Raw genomic sequence first — 17,426 nt, 5'->3', positions numbered from 1 at the left:
CCACTTGGAGTAAATCCACAAGATTCAAACTAGCTGCACCTTCACCAGCTTTGAGAACACTTTCATGATCAATCATTATAAAACACATCATATATATTATTCTGAAATGGACCAATCTGCACAATGACTACTTTTACTGTCGCTACTTTAATACTTTTACTTGAGGAACATTTTGAATGCAGTACTTTTACTGTAACAGAGTATTCCTACACTCTGGTGCTTCTAGTACAAGACCCGAGTACTTCTACTTTTACTGTCGCTACTTTAACTATATTTTGATGATAATACTTTTGTACTTTTATTTGAGGAACATTTTGATTGCAGGATTGTTCGTACATTCTGGTACTTCTACTTTAACTCAAGTACAAGACCCGGGTACTTCTACTTTTACTCAAGTACAAGATATATACTTATACCACCTCCGTTTATAGCCTATGAAAAAAACTAATAGAAAACGAAGGCTAAAGCTAACGTTAGCAGATAGTAATGCTAGTTTGCTAGTTAAGTTTGCTCAACGATAATATTGCGACAGAAACACTTTTCAGTGCACATCACGCTCTGCGCTCCGACAGGGAGCTCTGCTCTGAACACCTGAACGGCCCGTTCACAGACTTCTGGCGTCTTTTTTGTCAACAAGCCGAGGCGCAGCGGCAGTTGCACTCCCACTTGCAGCCATGCTTCTCGTTTTCTCACATGCTCTGGCAGCTAGCGCGTGGCCGCGTGCACAAGAGAGGGGAGGGACTTAGAACGTGCTTGAGAGAAGCGGGACTGCAGGCACGGCTGCAGAGCAGGGAGTGGAAGCAGAGCGCTGAACACACGCGGCTCTTATTAAAACGGCGCTTTTTCACGGGAGTACTTTTCCTCGTCATTCTTAAAGTACCGATACTAATGAAACGGAGGAATCGTACCGTTTTTAACGAAAGGGTATCGCGGTACCTTTCAAGTATCGGTACACCGTGCAACACTACCGTGCTGTAGTTCTTTTATAGCCCAACATTAGCCACCTTTAGCTTAGCGGTGGTGACGTGAAGTCATGTGACCGTGCTGTAGTTCTTTTATAGCCCAACATTAGCCACCTTTAGCTTAGCGGTGGTGACGTGAAGTCATGTGACCGTGCTGTAGTTCCTTTATAGCACAACATTAGCTGCCTTTAGCTTAGCGGTGGTGACGTGAAGTCATGTGACCGTGCTGTAGTTCCTTTATAGCCCAACATTAGCCACCTTTAGCTTAGCGGTGGTGACGTGAAGTCATGTGACCGTGCTGTAGTTCTTTTATAGCCCAACATTAGCCACCTTTAGCTTAGCGGTGGTGACGTGAAGTCATGTGACCATGCTGTAGTTCTTTTATAGCCCAACATTAGCCACCTTTAGCTTAGCGGTGGTGACGTGAAGTCATGTGACCGTGCTGTAGTTCCTTTATAGACCAACATTAGCCACCTTTAGCTTAGCGGTAGTGACGTGAAGTCATGTGACCTTGCTGTAGTTCCTTTATAGCTCAACATTAGCCGCCTTTAGCTTAGCGGTGGTGACGTGAAGTCATGTGACCTTGCTGTAGTTCCTTTATAGCCTAACATTAGCTTTTTACTTTAATGTAGTTCCTTTACTTGACTTGAAACACAGTAAAACCCACTTACACCAAAGTTCGTAGTAGTAGGTGCAGCATCCGGTCTCCCCGCAGCAGTGTCCCGTCTCACACAGGTAGCCTCCATTAGCGTTAGCTCCGGGGCAGTACCGCGGTCTCCCCAGCAGGGGCAGGCTGCCACTAGAGTGGTACTCCATCGCACCCCCGCTCTGCCCGGAGCTAGCCCCGCGCCACCGCTGCACGCTCACCACTAGCCGCTAACAAGCCGTTAGCTTGCCAAACACTTCACTGTGGTCCAAGTCCCAACTACATTTTCCTTTCAAAATCTGAATTTGTTTTCTGAAGAGTGTTTGGTTTGGAACTGCTGCACTAGCTGTTATCTGATAACTGCAAGTATCTTAATAATTAAGATAATCTACATTTTTAAGAGCCTTTTTTTTATTTTCACAGTGAAGGAGCTGCTACCCTGCCAGTTTTGTCAGATTTCAGACAACAAAGTAGAACCCCCTGCAAGCTAACAAGCTAAGCTAGTCTTTCCAGGCTCATTAGCATCAAAATGCTTCAATTAAAAGACTTTAAAGCTGCTGTAATCCACTTTAGAGGTCACCTCTCTGACTAAAACCCCTCTGATGTTTCACAGGTAGAAGTGCTGACTACTGCAACTAAATACTACAAGAACTGCAGCTGTAGTTTCCGAGCGAGACGGGATGACGGCCGATACGAGGTCCTGCACCGGAGAGAGAGAGAAAAGACAATAGTTTATTGACAGACAACAAGACAGCACGTCACACACACACTACTACAGGCCTGTTTGATATTCATCCCCGCAGAACTCAAACCACAACCCGACACAAAGCTGCCTCTCTATCCACAACACACACACACGCTTGTTTTTGTGTACTTCTGAGAACTGTTAACGACAGGGTGCAATCCAAGGACCCTGACCTTAAAGAGGGTCAAAAACAAATTCCAGTCCGACATAAAAAACAAACACGTCCCTGTCCTTGCGTACTGAAGGTCCTCTCAGAAAGAAAGATCCCTTTTCTGGAATTCTTTAATTTATACTTATTAATTTGCATTTGAATTGCACACAGCTGTTTGTCAGGAAAAAGGTTTGAAATATTTTTTTAAAGGTAAAGAAATATTCAAAGATTGGCATCATCTGCATCCACATAGAGAGAATTACTCAACAAATAAACAACTCAAATACCTTTCTTATGTTCACCATTAAATCAGTGCAGTTCTTTAAACACAAATAATTACCCGTTTAAAAAACATGTTATTTTTTAAAGCCAGTATTGACTAGTAAGGGAAACCCTGAACATTAAACCAACAAGAGGAACGACCCTCACTTTGCAGAGATGTCCTTAATCCCAAGGCCACACACGCACACGCACACACACACACACACTGCAGGAAATGTAGGTGGTATGTAAAGAGTTCCTGCACACATACTGGGGAAACACTATTAAAGGACGGTGTGAGGGTCAGTACACACACACACACACACACACACACACACACACACGCACACGCACACACACACACACATATAACACTAATACCTCAAATATACATATAATAGAAATAACCATACCTACAATATTCCTATTATACCCCTTTGCATCTTAGTAGCTTATATGTAATGAATCGATTTTAGGCTAAAATGACCAGGATTGAAAACCCCTTTAGAAAGTATTATTTGATTAGTTTATCAACTTTTATCTGAATGCACAGGTGGTTGCTGTGGTGTCGTTGATCCAATTTAAGAAAATATATCTAGTAAATTAGTGAGATTAATTCATAATATTTAGAGATTTTTTGAGCAAATGTTTGGCTTTTATTTTACTAAATTAGCGAATTTTCCACTTTAATCTCTGAAGATATTTCCCGATTTCATTCTCGCTAATTAAATTCCTAATCTTGGAGAATTTGTTTTTCATTTGAAAATGTGTTATTTCAACCTCAAAGAATATCCAAAAGTGAGTCGAAAACAGGCAAGAATTCGCCACTTTTCAGATAATATCAGAGTTTATTTTTGTTAAATTACGACTTTAATAACGTTGGATTCTCCTTTTTTTACTCTCAAAGTAATCAACTCATAATGTCGAGGGAATGTGTTTTATTTCTGTAAATATCCACTTTTTCTTGTAAACTATGGCTTTAATACGGAGAAATGTCAGGTTTTTTTCTTGCAAATGTATTATTTTGTCATCTCAGACCATATTTTATTTTATGTTGAATTGGTTCATATTTTTTTTTCTTATTTCGTGCACATTTCAAATCATTTTTAAAAATAAATGAGTTTAAAACCAAAATATATCAGATTGTGTTCGTTGATGGTACGTGTAATATTTTGTCATCTCAGATATAAATACATTATAGAATATTTTGTAATGGTTTTTTATCGTTGATTTACCATTTAAGTATACAAGAATATCCCTTTTTTTTAATATAATCCTGATGAATTATAGATTTTATATCTGAAAATAATTCAATAAAATCACAACTATGTAGTTTTTTCTCATGATATTACAATGTGGCTCCAATTCTACTTCATTTGTTAACTCTCCATTGGCCCTAAAACGCCATCGCAGCAGTCAGATACACCAGTGGTATTTAATTATAGTAGGAAGTACGGTGCAATCCTAATAAGGACTGTTGTTGAATCCGGGCCCTAGCCCCCCTCAAACCCCCCAAAATACACGCGTCTGATAACAAAAAAACACATATGTACACTTCACATGTATAATAACACACATTATGATACAAATACACACATTGCAGCACCCGAGATGCAGTCTATTAACAGTGTGTACATGCACAACCTGCACACCGACCCTCCGGTGAAATCCCACCCCCTTTTTGGCAGCGATAATAAACAAAAACAACGCACCGCTGCACCGGGGTGTTGCGCGTCTGTGTGCCGGGCTGCGGTGCTCGGTGGTCGGCCTGGTGAGGGAGCAGGGGTCGGTGTTCAGTGCTCGGTGGTCGGCCTCCTCTCTCTCTCCTCTCGGTTCTCCTCTCTCTCTTTCTCTCTTTCTCCCTCCTCTCCCTCCGCCAGCCGCCATCAGCTCCAGCGGCTCGTGAAGCAAGCAAAGCCGCAGCACTCACTTCCGCCCTGGTGAGAGGGGGGGAATTCAAAATAAAAGCAGGATCGATGTGAAAGATGGGTGCTATTTCCCCCATACAAAACCTTCGATTTAGTTATGTGTATAGATGTAATACATATGCTTGAAAAACCCAACTAAATGCACTTTAATAATCTAAACAATGAAATAGACCAGAAGTTAATCTAAAATTATATAAAATACAGCATAGGTTCGTTTTTATACAAAGCATACAACTAATATATAAATATAGAAAAAATAATTAGCAGATTGCAAAGCTTTTATTTTGTAGGCCTGTACTCAAACCGGAAGAAGAGTGTGTACTTGTTTTGGTACCATTGACAGCCCCGCCATTACAGCAGCAGCCGGTAACAGCAGCAGCGGTTTAGGGTCATCTGTGTGTGGAGAAACCAGGGGAGGAACACACTAAATAAACCACAAAACAACACAACATTTCCTATTGTATTCCAATGTTACATCCATTTTGTAAAAAAAACATGTTTATTTAGCAAAATGTGACAAAAACACTCATGTATCTCCACATTCCTGCGTGGAAAGATCGACAAAAGGAAGACTTAGTGACACAGAGGCGTTTATTTTGACGTCCTGTCGGTTATAAATCGTAGTATTGATGATAATAAAGAAGAATGGGGATTATGGATTCTCATGGCGGACGCACTCGCTTCTGATTGGCCCGCGGGGACGAGCTGCGGGCCAATCAGAAGACGCGCTGCGGGAGGCTGCCGCTCCTAGCAACAAGAGGGATTATTTATTTATTTTATTACAACAGCTGCTGTAATGCTGTAGATCTGGGTTTCAACACTTTAACCCCCACATGTCATATTAACATAACTCACGAGGGATTGCCTTTAAATATAGGCCTTATTTTATACATATTTGTATTAATTTATATGTTGTTTACGGGATTTATGAGCCTGTAAGAGAGGGCTATGATGGATCCAATTATTATTCTTAGGAGAGAAGCGAGGATTTGAAATATTTGTTTTAATATTTTTTAATATAAAGTAAATATTAAATAGTGCTATGTCAATTAATACTTTACAAATGAACAATAAAGTAAGTTAAATTATATTTTAATTGAATGATTAAATGAATGAGTAAAGAAAATAATACCTTCAAAAAAAAAATATTTAAATCATATTATTAATTGAAAAAAACAGAAATAAGTAGTTAAACAAATAAACAAAACAAAGTAAATACAATTATTAATTAAATAATAAAGCAATTTGAAAAATATTAATAAGTAATTCATTAAGTAATTCTAGCCCAGAATAAATGGAGGAAATTATTGTTTATTTCATTATTTAAGAAGAATATCCAATGCATAAGATACATATTTTTTAATGTAGTTTATTTCTCAAATATTTGATTTAAATAAATACAAATAAATATATAAAATAATTTACAAGATTGTCACTTAATCTTTCTTTACATTAAATCCACTTAAATTAGATTTTTAATGACCATGTATTTATTCAAATGCAACCGTGTTTCTCAAATGTATAAAGCCATACCTGCTTAGTGTTATCATGTTCACACACATGCACACACACACACACACACACACACACACACACACACACACACACACACACACACACACACACACACACACACACACACACACACACACACACACACACACACACACACACACACACACACACACACTGATGTGCAATTCCTAATATCGTATAAGTGTGTGTGTGTGTGTGTGTGTGTGTGTGTGTGTGTGTGTGTGTGTGTGTGTGTGTGTGTGTGTGTGTGTGTGTGTGTGTGTGTGTGTGTGTGTGTGTGTGTGTGTGTGTGTGTGTGAGAGACAGTATCATCTCCTGTAATCTCTTAATCCCCATCAGGGTCAATCTCTCCGTCTACACACACCTCACCTCTTCTGCGTGTATTACTCTCTCTCTCTCTTTGCAAACTATAAAGGATTTAACCAGGGTAACGTTTTAATATTCAGAGTTGAGTTTAGTCAAACCAAAACTTCAGGACTATTACTAGAACTCTTTCTCTTTGTCACCAGGAAGTCCGAGGAAAGGATACCTGCATGGCCAAAGTAGCTCCGTCAGTCCGGTCTCCAAACAGGTCGACATCGCCCACCGTCGCTCTGCAGGACGATCCAGGTGAAGACATGGAGAGGGACAGGTGAGAGGGCCAACACTCAAAGGCTAACGAACGATCAATGCAAAAGATGATTGAATGAGTCCAACAATCCAGGGGGAACGTCAAGGGGTCTTTCAGGAAGTCCTTGAGGTCCTTTAGGAGGTCTCAAAGTTGCTTGATGAAGTTTAATGGGGTGTTGAGGCGGTTCTAAAGAGTCTTAAAGATGTTCTAATGGTCCTTTAAAATGTTTTTGTAGGTTATAGGGTTCCTCTTAAGGATCGATGGTTTCTTTAGGAAGTTCTTGAGGTCCTTTAGGAGGTCTCAACGGTGCTCGATGAAGTTTAATGCGGTGTAGAGGCGGTTCTAAAGAGTCTTAAAGATGTTCTAATGGTCCTTTAAAATGTTTTTGTAGTTTTAGGGTTCCTCTTAAGGATCGATGGTTTCTTTAGGAAGTTCTAGAGGTCCTTTAGGAGGTCTCAGCGGTGCTTGATGAAGTTTAATGGGGTGTTGAGGCGGTTCTAAAGAGTCTTAAAGATGTTCTAATGGTCCTTTAAAATGTTTTTGTAGTTTTAGGGTTCCTCTTAAGGATCGATGGTTTCTTTAGGAAGTTCTAGAGGTCCTTTAGGAGGTCTCAGCGGTGCTTGATGAAGTTTAATGGGGTGTTGAGGCGGTTCTAAAGAGTCTTAAAGATGTTCTACTGGTCCTTTAAAATGTTTTTGTAGGTTTTAGGAGTCCTCTTAAGGATCGATGGTTTCTTTAGGAAGTTCTTGAGGTCCTTTAGGAGGTCTCAACTGTGCTTGATGAAGTTTAATGGGGTGTTGAGGCGGTTCTAAGGAGTCTTAAAGATGTTCTAATGGTCCTTTAAAATGTTTTTGTAGGTTTTAGGGTTCCTCTTAAGGATCGATGGTTTCTTTAGGAAGTTCTTGAGGTCCTTTAGGAGGTCTCAAAGTTGCTTGATGAAGTTTAATGGGGTGTTGAGGCGGTTCTAAAGAGTCTTAAAGATGTTCTAATGGTCCTTTAAAATGTTTTTGTAGTTTATAGGGGTCCTCTTAAGGATCGATGGTTTCTTTAGGAAGTTCTTGAGGTCCTTGTTACTTGATAAGGTTTAATGTGGTTTTGAGGCAGTTCTAAAGACGCTAAGCTTCCTTAAGGATGTTATATAGTGCCTTTAAGATGTTCTAATGGTCCTTTAAAATGTTTTTGTAGGTTTTAGGGGTCCTCTTAAGGATCGATGGTTTCTTTAGGAAGTTCTTGAGGTCCTTTAGGAGGTCTCAACGGTGCTTGATGAAGTTTAATGGGGTGTTGAGGCGGTTCTAAAGAGTCTTAAAGATGTTCTAATGGTCCTTTAAAATGTTGTTGTAGGTTTTAGGGTTCCTCTTAAGGATCGATCGTTTCTTTAGGAAGTTCTCGAGGTCCTTTAGGTGGTCTCAAAGTTGCTTGATGAAGTTTAATGGGGTGTTGAGGCGGTTCTAAAGAGTCTTAAAGATGTTCTAATGGTCCTTTAAAATGTTTCTGCAGGTTATAGGGTTCCTCTTAAGGATCGATGGTTTCTTTAGGAAGTTCTTGAGGTCCTTTAGGAGGTCTCAAAGTTGCTTGATGAAGTTTAATGGGGTGTTGAGGCGGTTCTAAGGAGTCTTAAAATGTTCTAATGGTCCTTTAAAATGTTTTTGTAGGTTTTAGGGTTCCTCTTAAGGATCGATGGTTTCTTTAGGAAGTTCTTGAGGTCCTTTAGGAGGTCTCAACGGTGCTTGATGACATTTAATGGGGTGTTGAGGCGGTTCTAAAGAGTCTTAAAGATGTTCTAATGGTCCTTTAAAATGTTTCTGCAGGTTATAGGGTTCCTCTTAAGGATCGATGGTTTCTTTAGGAAGTTCTTGAGGTCCTTTAGGAGGTCTCAAAGTTGCTTGATGAAGTTTAATGGGGTGTTGAGGCGGTTCTAAGGAGTCTTAAAATGTTCTAATGGTCCTTTAAAATGTTTTTGTAGGTTTTAGGGTTCCTCTTAAGGATCGATGGTTTCTTTAGGAAGTTCTTGAGGTCCTTTAGGAGGTCTCAACGGTGCTTGATGAAGTTTAATGGGGTGTTGAGGCGGTTCTAAAGAGTCTTAACGATGTTCTAATGGTCCTTTAAAATGTTTCTGCAGGTTTTAGGGTTCCTCTTAAGGATCGATGGTTTCTTTAGGAAGTTCTTGAGGTCCTTTAGGTGGTCTCAAAGTTGCTTGATGAAGTTTAATGGGGTGTTGAGGCGGTTCTAAAGAGTCTTAAAGATGTTCTAATGGTCCTTTAAAATGTTTTTGTAGGTTATAGGGTTCCTCTTAAGGATCGATGGTTTCTTTAGGAAGTTCTTGAGGTCCTTTAGGAGGTCTCAACGGTGCTTGATGAAGTTTAATGGGGTGTTGAGGCGGTTCTAAAGAGTCTTAAAGATGTTCTACTGGTCCTTTAAAATGTTTTTGTAGTTCTAGGGTTCCTCTTAAGGATCGATGGTTTCTTTAGGAAGTTCTAGAGGTCCTTTAGGAGGTCTCAAAGTTGCTTGATGAAGTTTAATGGGGTGTTGTGGCGGTTCTAAAGAGTCTTAAAGATGTTCTAATGGTCCTTTAAAATGTTTTGTAGTTCTAGGGTTCCTCTTAAGGATCGATGGTTTCTTTAGGAAGTTCTTGAGGTCCTTTAGGAGGTCTCAACGGTGCTTGATGAAGTTTAATGGGGTGTTGAGGCGGTTCTAAAGAGTCTTAAAGATGTTCTAATGGTCCTTTAAAATGTTTTTGTAGGTTTTAGGGTTCCTCTTAAGGATCGATGGTTTCTTTAGGAAGTTCTTGAGGTCCTTTAGGAGGTCTCAACGGTGCTTGATGAAGTTTAATGGGGTGTTGAGGCGGTTCTAAAGAGTCTTAAAGATGTTCTAATGGTCCTTTAAAATGTTTCTGCAGGTTTTAGGGTTCCTCTTAAGGATCGATGGTTTCTTTAGGAAGTTCTTGAGGTCCTTTAGGTGGTCTCAAAGTTGCTTGATGAAGTTTAATGGGGTGTTGAGGCGGTTCTAAAGAGTCTTAAAGATGTTCTAATGGTCCTTTAAAATGTTTTTGTAGGTTATAGGGTGCCTCTTAAGGATCGATGGTTTCTTTAGGAAGTTCTTGAGGTCCTTTAGGAGGTCTCAACGGTGCTTGATGAAGTTTAATGGGGTGTTGAGGCGGTTCTAAAGAGTCTTAAAGATGTTCTACTGGTCCTTTAAAATGTTTTTGTAGTTTTAGGGTTCCTCTTAAGGATCGATGGTTTCTTTAGGAAGTTCTAGAGGTCCTTTAGGAGGTCTCAAAGTTGCTTGATGAAGTTTAATGGGGTGTTGTGGCGGTTCTAAAGAGTCTTAAAGATGTTCTAATGGTCCTTTAAAATGTTTTTGTAGTTCTAGGGTTCCTCTTAAGGATCGATGGTTTCTTTAGGAAGTTCTTGAGGTCCTTTAGGAGGTCTCAACGGTGCTTGATGAAGTTTAATGGGGTGTTGAGGCGGTTCTAAAGAGTCTTAAAGATGTTCTAATGGTCCTTTAAAATGTTTTTGTAGGTTTTAGGGTTCCTCTTAAGGATCGATGGTTTCTTTAGGAAGTTCTTGAGGTCGTTTAGGAGGTCTCAAAGTTGCTTGATGAAGTTTAATGGGGTGTTGAGGCGGTTCTAAAGAGTCTTAACGATGTTCTAATGGTCCTTTAAAATGTTTCTGCAGGTTTTAGGGTTCCTCTTAAGGATCGATGGTTTCTTTAGGAAGTTCTTGAGGTCCTTTAGGAGGTCTCAACGGTGCTTGATGAAGTTTAATGGGGTGTTGAGGCGGTTCTAAAGAGTCTTAACGATGTTCTAATGGTCCTTTAAAATGTTTTTGTAGTTTTAGGGTTCCTCTTAAGGATCGATGGTTTCTTTAGGAAGTTCTAGAGGTCCTTTAGGAGGTCTCAACGGTGCTTGATGAAGTTTAATGGGGTGTTGAGGTGGTTCTAAAGAGCCTTAAAGATGTTCTAATGGTCCTTTAAAATGTTTCTGCAGGTTTTAGGGTTCCTCTTAAGGATCGATGGTTTCTTTAGGAAGTTCTAGAGGTCCTTTAGGAGGTCTCAACGGTGCTTGATGAAGTTTAATGGGGTGTTGTGGCGGTTCTAAAGAGTCTTAAAGATGTTCTAATGGTCCTTTAAAATGTTTCTGCAGGTTTTAGGGGTCCTCTTAAGGATCGATGGTTTCTTTAGGAAGTTCTTGAGGTCCTTTAGGAGGTCTCAACGGTGCTTGATGAAGTTTAATGGGGTGTTGAGGCGGTTCTAAAGAGTCTTAAAGATGTTCTACTGGTCCTTTAAAATGTTGTTGTAGGTTATAGGGGTCCTCTTAAGGATCGATGGTTGATTTAGGAAGTTCTTGAGGTCCTTTAGGTGGTCTCAAAGTTGCTTGATGAAGTTTAATGGGGTTTTGTGGCAGTTCTAAGGAGTCTTAAAGATGTTCTAATGGTCCTTTAAAATGTTGTTGTAGGTTTTAGGAGTCCTCTTAAGGATCGATGGTTGATTTAGGAAGTTCTTGAGGTCCTTGTTGCTTGACAAGGTTTAATGTGGTTTTGAGGCAGTTCTAAAGACTCTAAGCTTCCTTAAGGATGTTATATAGTGCCTTTAAGATGTTCTAATGGTCCTTTAAAAAGGTTCCTGGAGTCCATGGGCAGGTTCAACCGATACGCAAGAAGGTCCATTTCTTGAGTTACTTAAAGAGATTTCACTGGTCCTGGTTTTTCTCAAGGATCGAGGAGTCTGTAAAGAGATCTAAGGGCCCTGTGAAGATCCTTTAAACATATATTAGGGATCCTTGTGAGAGTTCCCAACTAGAACTGATGATCTTGGTAAACCAGTCCTGTCATCGTTTCAGAACCGATCAACAAGCCGGACCAGGAGTTCTGTTTAACGCCAACAACAGCAACAACAACGAAGAAGAAGAGTATGTTTTTTTCTTCAGCACACAGAACATCAACATAATTACTCACACGGTGTTTACTGATGGATTCCCTTTTGTCTTCTAGGAAGGAAAAGACAAAGAAGAAGAAAGACAAGAAGGAGAGGAAGGAGAAGAAGGAGAAGAAGGAGTACGTTAAAAGCTTTCTGAGGCCTTACCGGATACAAAACCCACCGAGATCACTATATTATGAGTTTTCCTCAATGCGACGTTGGTCTTTATTCTCAGGAAGGAGAGGCAGGAGAGAAAGGAGAGGAAGGAGAACAAGCTAAAGGAGAAAGAGGAAAAGGAGAAGGAGAAGAAGGAGAAAGAGGAAAAGGAGAAAGAGAAGAAGGCCAAAGACGAGGCGTAGGTTTGGTTGTTTATTATCCACCGAATCACAAAATACAAGGCTTTGATTTTTCTGAAAAAACTTAGCATTGATCTTAAAATGTGAGTTCTTCTAATTCATATATGTTTCAGTCCTAAAGAGCTCACAGTCATCGACCCGGCGAGTAACCTCTACTACCACTGGCTGGGTCTCATCACCATCCCTGTCATGTACAACTGGACCTTGATCATAGCCAGGTAACACACACACACACACACACACACACACACACACACACACACACACACACACACACACACACACACACACACACACACACACAGATTTTACCATGTTTAAAAGTGACTAACCCCAACGTTGTGTGTTTCAGGGCGTGCTTAGAGGAGCTACAGTCTGATTATTTGTATTTTTGGTTCTTCGTGGATTTTCTATGCGACCTCCTGTACATCGCTGACATGATATTCAGAACAAGGACCGGTCAGATCACACACACACACACACACACACACACACACACACACACACACACACACACACACACACACACACACACACACACACACACACACACACACACACACACACACACACACACACACACACACACACTGAAATATGACACTAAACTTTGATACGACATGTTCCTGCAGGTTACCTGGAGCAGGGTCTGCTGGTGAAGGACGTTCCGAAGTTGCGTGAGCGCTACTTGGTTAGCTTACAGTACAAACTGGACATGGTCTCCATGATCCCCACCGACCTCCTGTACTTCGTCTTTGGACTGAGATACCCTGAGATACGCCTCAACAAGCTGTTACGATTCAACAGGTACACACAACATTGGTAGTTGGTTGGATGATTGGTTGGTTGGTTGGTTGGTTGGTTGGTTGGTTGGTTGGTTGGTTGGTTGGTTGGATGATTGGTTGGTTGGTTGGTTGGTTGGTTGGGTTGGTTGGTTGGTGGATGGTTGGTTGGTTGGTTGGTTGGTTGGTTGGTTGGTTGGTTGGTGGTTGGTTGGTTGGTGGTTGGTTGGTTGGTTGGTTGGTTGGTTGGTTGGTTGGTTGGTTGTTGATGGTTGGTTGGTTGGTTGGTTGGTTGGTTGGTTGGACGGACGGACGGACGGTTGGTTGGTTGGTTGGTTGGTTGGTTGGTTGGTTGGTGGTTGGTTGGTTGGTTGGTTGGACGGTCTGAATGGTTGGTTGGTTGGTTGGTTGGTGGTTGGGTTGGTTGGTTGGTGGTTGGTTGGTGGTTGGGTTGGTGGATGATTGGTTGGTTGGTGGTTGGTTGGTTGGTTGGTTGGTTGGTTGGTTGGTTGGTTGGTTGGTTGGTTGGTTGGTTGGTTGGACGGATAGTTGGTTGGTTGGTTGGTTGGTTGGTGGTTGGTTGGTTGGTTGGTTGGTTGGTTGGTGATGGTTGGACGGATGGATGGATAGTTGGTTGGTTGGTTGGTTGGTTGGTTGGTTGGTTGGTTGGTTGGTTGGACGGTTGAATGGTAGGTTGGTTGGATGATTGGTTGGTTGGTTGGATGGTTTGTTGGTTGGTTGGTTGGATGGTTTGTTGGTTGGTTGGTTGGATGATTGGTTGGTTGGTTGGATGATTGGTTGGTTGGTTGGATGGTTTGTTGGTTGGTTGGTTGGTTGGATGGATGGATGGTTGGATGGATGGTTAGTTGGTTGGTTGGTGGTTGGTAAGTTAGTGTGTTGGTTGGATAATATTGTAGAAGTAGAGTAGAAGTTTAAGTAAAAGGCAGCATAAAAGTACTTAAAAAAATTACTTGAAAATGCTTTTCTCACAAATTCAAGTTAACACAAGGTGACTTTTGATACACAAATTATATTTGTGTATCAAAAGTATTTCTTTAAACATCAATGCTGACAACTTCCTGATTTCTGCAAGTTAGATTCAAATGTTTTTCTTTGTTTCAGGATGCTAGAGTTCTTCCAGAGGACGGAGACCAGGACTAACTACCCAAACGCTCTCCGAATCTTCAACCTCGTCATGTACATCGTCATCATCATCCACTGGAACGCCTGCCTCTACTACTCCTTCTCCAAGGCTATCGGTACGGTTGCTGGTTCGAATCTCCAGTGGTTGTTTGATTGGTTCATATAGAAACATCTGACTCATCCTCTTTTTTCCTTCAGGTTTCGGGGCCGACAGATTTGTGTATCCCGACACGGCAAATCCAGAGTTTGGTCGTCTGATAAGGAAGTACGCATACAGTATGTACTGGTCCACACTAACGCTCACCACCATAGGAGAGACCCCGCCCCCTGTGGAGAACTCAGAGTACTTTTTCGTCGTCACTGACTTCCTGGTAAATGTGGCCTAAAGGGTTCAATGGACCACCACGTTTGTGTCCTAGGGTTGGAGAGATATCTTGATATTTTGATGGATGAACTTGTTGTTTTATTGTCCTCCAGGTGGGTGTGTTGATCTTTGCCACCATCGTCGGTAACGTTGGTTCGATGATCACCAACATGAACGCTGCCAGAGCCAACTTCCAGGCTCGCATCGACGCAATCAAACAGTACATGACCTTCAGAAAGGTTAGTATGCAAGTTGGTTTGTTGGGTAGTTGGTTGTTTGATCGGTAATTTGGTTGAATGTTGTGGTAGTTGGTTGTGTAGTTGTTTGCTTGGTTGTATGGTTGGTTGGTAAGTTTGGGTCTTAAGGCCCTGACACACCAAGCAGTCACCAGAGGACTAGCCGACGCTGAAGTCGGCTGTTGCCTGGCCGTGTTCTCCTGCGTTTTGGCCATGTGTCGCACGGGAACACACCGCACCGACTTCAGTGCGTGAGTGGCAATAACTCTCCTTACCAGCAGGCGGCGGTAGTGTGTATTCGTCATTCAAAAGAGGCAACAACCGGAAGACAGAGAAGAAGAAGAGTGTCTTTTCTCCGTAATATCATACAGAGCTGGCCTCTCCTGGATCAAGGTGATGAGCAGGTCTTCGTTTGCATCATTCCAGATCGCCATGATGAGATGAAATGAATAGCAGTCTGTGTGTGCCTTCTTAAATCGTTTGTTTACGTCCCTCACTTCCGCTTCGCTTCTCATCGCACTGATTCGCTAGCTGAACAGCCAATCAGAGTGATTATTTGGTCTGACTGCCAGACCCGATGCATGGCCGATTCAACATGTTGAATCGGCCATGCATCGGGTCTGGCAGTCCAAATAAGGCGTGTCACGGTCGACGGTGCGGGACACACCAACCTGACTACGGCGCCGCGAATGCCCGACAGCCTCTGACGGCCTCTGACTCCCAAAATCGGGTTGGTGTGTCAGGGCCTTTATCTTTGACTTGTCTTCCAGGTAACTAAGGACCTGGAGAAGCGAGTGATCAAATGGTTTGATTTCCTGTGGACCAATAAGAAAGCAGTGGATGAGAGGGAGGTGTTGAAGTACCTGCCAGACAAACTGAGAGCTGAAATCGCCATCAACGTCCACCTGGACACCCTGAAGAAGGTGGGCACATCAAACAGCACCTTAAAAACCCTCTAAGTATCAAAAAACATAATCTTCTCGTGTTTCTTTGGTCAGGTTCGTATCTTTGCGGACTGCGAGGCAGGTCTGCTGGTGGAGCTGGTGCTGAAGCTGCAGCCTCAGGTCTACAGTCCCGGAGATTACATCTGTAAGAAGGGCGACATCGGCAGGGAGATGTACATCATCAAGGAGGGGAAGCTGGCTGTGGTCGCTGACGACGGCATCAAGCAGTTTGTGGTTCTGAGCGATGGGAGCTACTTCGGAGAGATCAGCATCCTGGCTATTAAAGGTAAGAGAGTAGTGGTTTAACTGTACCGAGTTTAGGGAAAAGTGAGAGGAAGACATTTGCCTTTTTTACCCAAATGTCTTACTTTATTCTCAACATTTTGGTCATGTTCTTCACCTTCATATTCCCAACATGAAAATGATATCCTCAAAAGGTCGACTTTATTCAAACTTTTGACTTTATTCTCACCTAATAAAATGTAAATAAACATACAAATAGAGACAGCATCTCGTTTATTGTAGTTGTATTTATTGTCATTAGCACATTAGCTACAGCGCAGATATGGCAATTAAAAAACGTACAACTCTAAAACTAAGAGCAATGCTATTTGCCATTGTATATTAGATATATAGATCGTTTGTATTCCCGAGTGTTGTTCTTCCACAGGCAGTAAGGCAGGAAATCGTAGGACGGCGAACATCCGGAGCATCGGGTACTCTGACCTCTTCTGCCTCTCCAAAGACGACCTGATGGAGGCGCTAACAGAGTACCCCGACGCTAAAGCTCTACTGGAGGAGAAGGGACGGCAGATCCTGATGAAGGACGGGCTGCTGGACCTGGAGGTAATCCTGTCGTGCAAAATGCACTTTTTTGTATGTATTTTATACATAAACATTGTTGATGTATTTTATATATAAATACCCCCGGTGTGTCAGGAGACTCACAGAGTGATAGTAAAACCCTCTCTCTTTTCCTCCGTACCCACATCTCTAAAAACGGGGGAACGACGGAGCTGATCCAGATTTGCTGCCGATATGAAGTTATATTGGAAATGTGGGCGGGCTTTACACCCACGGGCCAATCAGAAACTCTTTTTTTTTTTTTAAGCTTTAGACCCAGAATCAGCACTTCTCTAACAGGGCTGAAATAGAGGGATATGAGGGTTGTCTAAAATGCATGATCTGTTTGGTATTTTGAGGAAAACACATCATAGACATATTTTTTATATATCCGAGACCTATAATTTAAGCCTACAAATAGTTTAATAGGAGACCTTTAAAGGATTCAACGGACTACCAAGTCTGTGTCCCAAGGTTGGAGAGATATTTTGATATTTTGATGGATGAACTTGTTGTTTTATTGTCCTCCAGGTGGGTGTGTTGATCTTTGCCACCATCGTCAGTTAGTTCGATGATCACCAACATGAACAATTATATATTTGTATATATCTGAGACCCATAATATATGCCTAAAAATAGCATGAGAGGAGAGCTTTAATAAAACCACAAAGGTGTAATACCTGTTGTTGTCCTGCAGGTGGCGGCACAGGGTCCGGATCCCAAGGAGATGGAGGAGAAGGTGGAGAGGATGACGACCTCGCTGGACGCCCTGCAGACTCGATACGCTCGACTGTTAGCCGAACACGAAGCCACGCAGAGCAAACTGAAGCACCGAGTCCACCGCCTGGAGAGCAAGCTGGTGACAACCGAGAGAACCACAGAAGAAGAAGGAGCTGGAACCGCCTAAAGAACCGAAGAAGAAACTCAAATGTTCCAAAAGAAATTAGATGTATATTTTGTGTAAGAAAGTCATTAAAGCCACAAATTAGAAAGCAATTCATTCTG

General features: G+C 41.7%; 2 protein-coding genes across 3 annotated transcripts in view; one reads left to right on the top strand and one right to left on the bottom strand.

Annotated features, from left to right (window-relative positions):
• LOC117444891 (mucin-2-like) overlaps positions 1-4,662 on the bottom strand; it is a 21,363-nt gene extending 16,701 nt beyond the window's left edge. The window contains exons 1-2 of the mRNA XM_034080272.2: positions 4,478-4,662; positions 1,634-2,308 (exon numbers count right to left, since the gene is read on the bottom strand). Coding sequence (XP_033936163.1) covers positions 1,634-1,778 — 145 coding nt within the window. The 5' untranslated portion in view covers positions 1,779-2,308; positions 4,478-4,662. The remainder of the gene's footprint in view (positions 1-1,633; positions 2,309-4,477) is intronic.
• cnga1b (cyclic nucleotide gated channel subunit alpha 1b) lies at positions 4,621-17,426 on the top strand. Of its 2 annotated transcripts, none has more exons than XM_071202807.1 (15): positions 4,621-4,705; positions 6,739-6,860; positions 11,677-11,745; positions 11,828-11,890; positions 11,989-12,108; positions 12,223-12,327; positions 12,462-12,568; positions 12,742-12,916; positions 14,014-14,150; positions 14,233-14,405; positions 14,512-14,637; positions 15,405-15,557; positions 15,633-15,864; positions 16,249-16,424; positions 17,119-17,426. In XM_071202807.1, exons 2-15 carry the CDS (start codon positions 6,763-6,765, stop codon positions 17,326-17,328), a joined length of 1,944 nt encoding a protein of 647 aa, XP_071058908.1. In that variant the 5' UTR covers positions 4,621-4,705; positions 6,739-6,762; the 3' UTR covers positions 17,329-17,426. The 2 variants fall into 2 exon arrangements, with proteins under 2 accessions (XP_071058908.1, XP_071058909.1); XM_071202808.1 differs by lacking the exon at positions 4,621-4,705 and adding an exon at positions 6,593-6,656 and having other exon boundaries at positions 6,743-6,860.

Source organism: Pseudochaenichthys georgianus, unplaced genomic scaffold (genome assembly GCF_902827115.2).
Source record: "Pseudochaenichthys georgianus unplaced genomic scaffold, fPseGeo1.2 scaffold_984_arrow_ctg1, whole genome shotgun sequence".
In the NCBI taxonomy this organism is placed as follows: Eukaryota; Metazoa; Chordata; class Actinopteri; order Perciformes; family Channichthyidae; genus Pseudochaenichthys; species Pseudochaenichthys georgianus.
The sequence above is the reverse complement of the archived record's forward strand: the minus strand, read 5'-3'. Positions and strand labels throughout refer to the sequence as shown.

Excerpts from the sequence above, each read along its gene's own strand:
- cnga1b (XM_071202807.1), top strand. The coding sequence starts at position 6,763 with ATGGCCAAAGTAGCTCCGTCAGTCCGGTCTCCAAACAGGTCGACATCG. Across the intron at positions 11,891-11,988 it reads GAGAAGAAGGAGAAGAAGGA|GAAGGAGAGGCAGGAGAGAA; the intron begins GTACGTTAAAAG and ends CTTTATTCTCAG. Across the intron at positions 15,865-16,248 it reads CAGCATCCTGGCTATTAAAG|GCAGTAAGGCAGGAAATCGT; the intron begins GTAAGAGAGTAG and ends GTTCTTCCACAG.